This window comes from Volvox carteri (genome assembly GCF_000143455.1).
Source record: "Volvox carteri f. nagariensis unplaced genomic scaffold VOLCAscaffold_1, whole genome shotgun sequence".
Classification (NCBI taxonomy): domain Eukaryota; kingdom Viridiplantae; phylum Chlorophyta; class Chlorophyceae; order Chlamydomonadales; family Volvocaceae; genus Volvox; species Volvox carteri.
The window spans coordinates 3644754-3649559 of record NW_003307545.1 but is presented as its reverse complement, the minus strand read 5'-3'; the positions used below and the strand labels follow the sequence as shown (position 1 = coordinate 3649559).

Here is a 4806-nt window from a genome sequence, read left to right as displayed (position 1 = left end):
AGTTTGAAGAGTACGGCACAAGGGTCGGCTCCAGTGGAGGTGGTGATTCAGGACCTGTCGGCGGTGGCGCGGGAAGCGGGCTGGGCGGTGGTGGAGCCGGCGGCGGCGCCGGGCGGCGGCGGCGCCAAGGTGTCATTGGCGGCAGGGGAGCTGCGCTCCGTCACCTTGTCGTACACTGCACCGCGGCAGCCCCACGCCGGCATGGTGGCGGCGTACGGCCACGCGGAGTACCGGACGCTGCGGCTGCAATGCACGCTGCGCGGCGGGCTGCCGACTCTCTCCGGCGGACCGGACGGTCGTACAGTGACCCTCGTGGCCCGTTGTAAGTTGATGCCCGGGACGAGGCCGCTGGGGGAGCCGGTCCCGGCTTCGGTGACGGCGGCACCGGCGCCAGGCTCCGCCGCGGGTGGGATACGGAAGCCGCCTGCCACGGCCGCGAGCGCCGGCGGCGGCGGCGGCGGCGGCGTGCCACCAGCTTCGCCGGCGGCAGGGAAGAAGGCTGTTGCATGACGCAGCAGCGCACCCTCAGGCCGGCGGGAGGGACCTGTCGGTCCAGGTGAGGTAAATTGCAAGAGCCGCTAGGGCAGTACAGGGCCCGAGGCCCTCGGGATAAGGGGCGCGCTGTGGTGAACGGGCGCCATCGTCGACGCCTTTTGCTGCCATTGCGCCGTCATCCTCGGGGGACGAGGGTGTGTGTGTGTGTGTGTGCGCGGGGGGGCTCCACTTATATGCTGTGTGTGAAGCAAATGTATAGGTTGCAGTCAGTTTGCAGTGGAGTAATGTGGAATGCAGTGCTGTTCTGTTCTGTTCTGTCCTCCGCTGGGTGGCGGCTGTCAACGTTCAAGGCCGTGGTCTCTCCTACTGGCGGGGCTGGCAACGTGCACGTGGCAGTGATGGTGAGATGGTGGGAAATGGCGATGGTGCAGGACCGTTTGTTGTGTTGTACAAGAACAAGAACAAGAAGAAGACGGCGAAGAAGAGGAAAAGACGAGAAGAGGAAAGGAAAAGACGGCGCACGGAATGGGGAGGGTGGCTGTGTATGCAGGGTAGCTGACTGGGACTACTTGGACTTGAGAGGCACACAACCCTTCCCCCCTTCCCCCGGCGGCGCTCTCCACACGCTTTGGCTAACGGTGCGGTATCCTCGTGCTCACCAGAGGGGCAAGAGGGTGTTTGGGTGGATGTGGGGGGGCTGCTGGCTGCTGCAGAAACAGATGAAAACGGGATTGGGCCGCCTGACGCATGTCAGCGCAATTATAATTCAATTACATCGGTGGATGTGTGTGTGTGTATGTCTGCGTGACGTAGACGTTGGTGCTGGAAGGGGCGTGATAGGGTAGTTAAGGGGTGATGATATGTTGGTGGGGGCCAGTGCTGACAGTGGCTTTGCTTTTTACTTGCTCGGCACGGGGCGTACGGCGGACATGTGCACAGGTGCAGTTGACCCTGGGTGATTGAAATGTTTGGGGCCGGACGCTGATTGTGGCGGCCGGACAGTGCGCGGCGGGGAAGTGCAGGTGGGGAAATGCAGGTAGCCCTTACTTTTGTGGACATGTATGTGCAGCTGGCAGCGTGGGGCAAAGAAATGAAAGCTTTTCAATTCCAGGTATAATTCCGGTGTGGCAGGCATATGCTCCGAGTAGCTGTGTGAGGGGGGGATGGTCTGCCGTAGGTGGTGTTCGTGGTGGTGACATCTACCGCGTGTGTGTGTGTGTGTGTGTCCGTATCTGTGTATTAGATTGACGGGGTATAAGAAACCGCAGCACCGTGAAGCCGTTTTTCAGGCCAGTTCCTGATGACGGGAAAAGGCAGACGTGATACTGCGGACCGAGGCTGTCTGCCTTTTACTGCCTTACTGCCCCCCCCCTGCATGCCCCCGGGGGATGCCCATCACCAGCGTTACAATAATATAATAACCATCACCGTTGACTACTGATTTCTTATACAGTCTTATACCGGATTTTGAAGCAGTGCAAGATGTGCGTGTTTTTGTGTGTGTGCATTTGCAAGTACGGCATTTGCAAGGGCGGCCCTCACAGCAGCATCTGCCCTCCCCCTGTTTCCGTTTCCGCGCCCGCCTAGGTGACCGCGTGCGACTTATCCGTTGCGCGATAACGCCCCCGCCCGCTGTATGCTCACATGTAGTAGTCGCCTTATGGCCGCAACAGCCGCCGCGCGTGCATGTGCGTAGGAGTAACGCTTATGGCCAAGATGTGCGTGCGTGCGTGTGTGTGCGTGGGGGGAGAAGGGTACTCGCAACGATAAAGCCACCAGCAGCAGCAAAGGCATATAGGTATTATTTGTATATAAAAAGTTCCTGAGCGGTGCGTGTGAAATCCTAAGTGTTTGTTACAGACCGCTGGAGGCTGCAAAGGGAAGCCTGTGCCTTACGACCTCAACGGACCAAAAGGATTTATAGGCTCTTAACGAGCTGTGCTACCGTGCTTTGAGGGTTCCTGAGAGTCTGGAGCACCGTGCCGGCGATAACAGGTCCCTTTTCATAGGGCCGCCTCCACCATATCATCCTGCGGCCTGAGAGCCTGCGGCGTCGGGTTGAGATGTCTGCAGCAACATCCCGCCGTAGGTTCCTGCACCAGTCATTCGGCTACCGAGGCGCCATGTTTGCCCAGTGCAACCCGGGTCGCCTTACCTGCCGTTTACCTGGAGTGTGTGGAAGGAAGCGCTTCCTGGAGTGAGTGGGAAGCTCCATGACCCCTCCTCTCGTCTTTCCGTGGCCGCCCATGATCCGAGATGAGTTCTAAGATCGACGATAGCCGCTATATCTCAATCGCGCACCCCGCACAGGATGGTCCCGCGCCAGAGTCTTTTCTGGACGCAGAGTAAGCAATGCACACGCAAATCGCTTGAGGCACATGCAACATGCACGCGCACGTATGCAACCACATCCCCGGCAAGCAAGCGGAGCGCCAACAACAACACCCACAGCGGAGAAGGTCCCACGCGCACCGTCACCTTTTCTCCTGTCAACAACAAGGTGCAATCTGCGCACCGCTATTCCTACCTTTCATCCCTTGTAAAGTTCGCCTTTAAAGTTGTGCCACCGGGCAAACGAAAGCTGACCGCTGCACGTCAGCACTGTCGTTAGAGGATTTGCAAAACCCCGTGATGTGCAATTCCATTTATTGCGTCGGTTTAGCTTCCCTTGCTGACTTGCGTCCAGCCATGATACACATACATACGAAGAACTCCCTCTTTCTCTCCCTTTCTCTCTCTCTCCCTCTTTCTCCCTCTCTCCCTCTTCCTCTCTCTCCCTCTCTCATGTAATAGTATGCAGTGGGCCGAGTCCGCGACCAACAAACGACGACCGCCTACTATGATGAATGATCCCGAACAGCAAGGTGCCGGGTCCCCGTGACAAAGAAAGAGCCCAGCGCCGCCACCGTCGCCGTATTCTGTAACCCATGCGAGCTGCAGTGCGTTAAGCGCCCTTCGCTCACCCGCGCGCCCCTCCGACTCTCCAGGCTTCCGTGGACAGCGGAACACCCATCCCTGGACTCTGCATACATTATCCATATCTGTCTGTCCCTCCAATATTAATCGAAAAGTCGAAAGCTTTCGGTCTGCCCGCTCGTCCGCTTCCTCCGCAAAATATGTTTTTGGCACGGGAGTGACGAGGAGAGTCCTCCCAACGCAAGGACGGACGGAGGACCAGCTGCTGCCTGGCGGCATGCGGCCGCTAAGGGGAGGGCAAACGGACAACACAACACCAATGCACCAATGGATCAATGCATGTGGGGCACAGCCTCTCTCTTACCTACCTGCTCTATACTTGCTAACCTGCCCGTACGCCCTTATCCTCAGAAAAATGCCCTTTTCCCATTTCCGATGCGCATCAGCATCCTCCTCCTATTTATCCTACCTATCCCATCCCCATCGACCCCTCGTAGCATCCAAACCATCATCAGGTGCACGGCTCACAACACGGCCAAACACTACAACGCCCCGCAACATTGCCTCCTTCTTGCGTGCGCTCGGACCCTAAATGCTTAGCTCGTTATGAAAACACCATTTATGTATATCATTTTATCCGATCCGGGTTTCTAACAGTGACTGACATACATAACGTACGAACATACATCCAACCATCCGACCAACATCCGCTAGCGTTTCCGATTCGTTTCAACGAAATAAATCATTCACAGTTTCAACCGTTTACAACCAAATTCCCTCGTTCATGCACAACACTAACAGCATATACTGTTACTCGAGTGCATGCATTCTCCTCACCCCGCGGCTCAGCTCGTTACAACACCAACAGCACAAGTCGCGAAGCTGGGACAAGCGCACAAAGCATAAAGATCCAACATCCGCCACGTCCTGCTCAACGACGCCACCATCGCCAGCTCCTGCCATGTACGGCGCCGCCGCCGCAGCTCCCCCCATCCCCCCCGAGCAGCAAGGACTCGCCCCCTCCCCCGCCGCCGCCGCCGCCTCCCGGGCCGCCGCCGCGGGCCCCTGGAGCCCGCATCGCCTGCTCTGCCGCCGCCGCCGCCTCCTCTGCCGCACGGCTCGTCACCTTGCTGGCGCCCAACAAATCAATCACCTCGTACGACTCATCCGTTGCTCGGATGCTGATCAGGGAGCAGCTCCCACCGCCGCCGGCGGTGTTGCCGGCGGCTGACGGCGAGGCAGGGAATGGCCATGAGGCCGAGGGGTCGGCCACCGCCGCCGCCGCCGCGGCCGCGGCCATGTTCGCCGCTGCCTTCGCGATCACAGACGCCAGCTGGACTCGAGCGGTGGCGGCGGGCAATCCGGCGAGATCAAGCTCCTGGAGTGCCGTATTCT

The 4806-nt window shown here is 58.8% G+C and overlaps 1 protein-coding gene across 1 annotated transcript in view; it reads left to right on the top strand.

Annotated features, from left to right (window-relative positions):
* The window catches only part of VOLCADRAFT_86216 (uncharacterized protein), a gene marked incomplete at both ends in the record, with an annotated part of 16936 nt that extends 14821 nt beyond the window's left edge, over positions 1 to 2115 (top strand). Inside the window, 4 exons of the mRNA XM_002946145.1 lie at positions 190 to 322; positions 516 to 556; positions 846 to 896; positions 2083 to 2115. Coding sequence (XP_002946191.1) covers positions 190 to 322; positions 516 to 556; positions 846 to 896; positions 2083 to 2115 — 258 coding nt within the window. The remainder of the gene's footprint in view (positions 1 to 189; positions 323 to 515; positions 557 to 845; positions 897 to 2082) is intronic.
* Positions 2116 to 4806: the final 2691 nt, after the last annotated feature.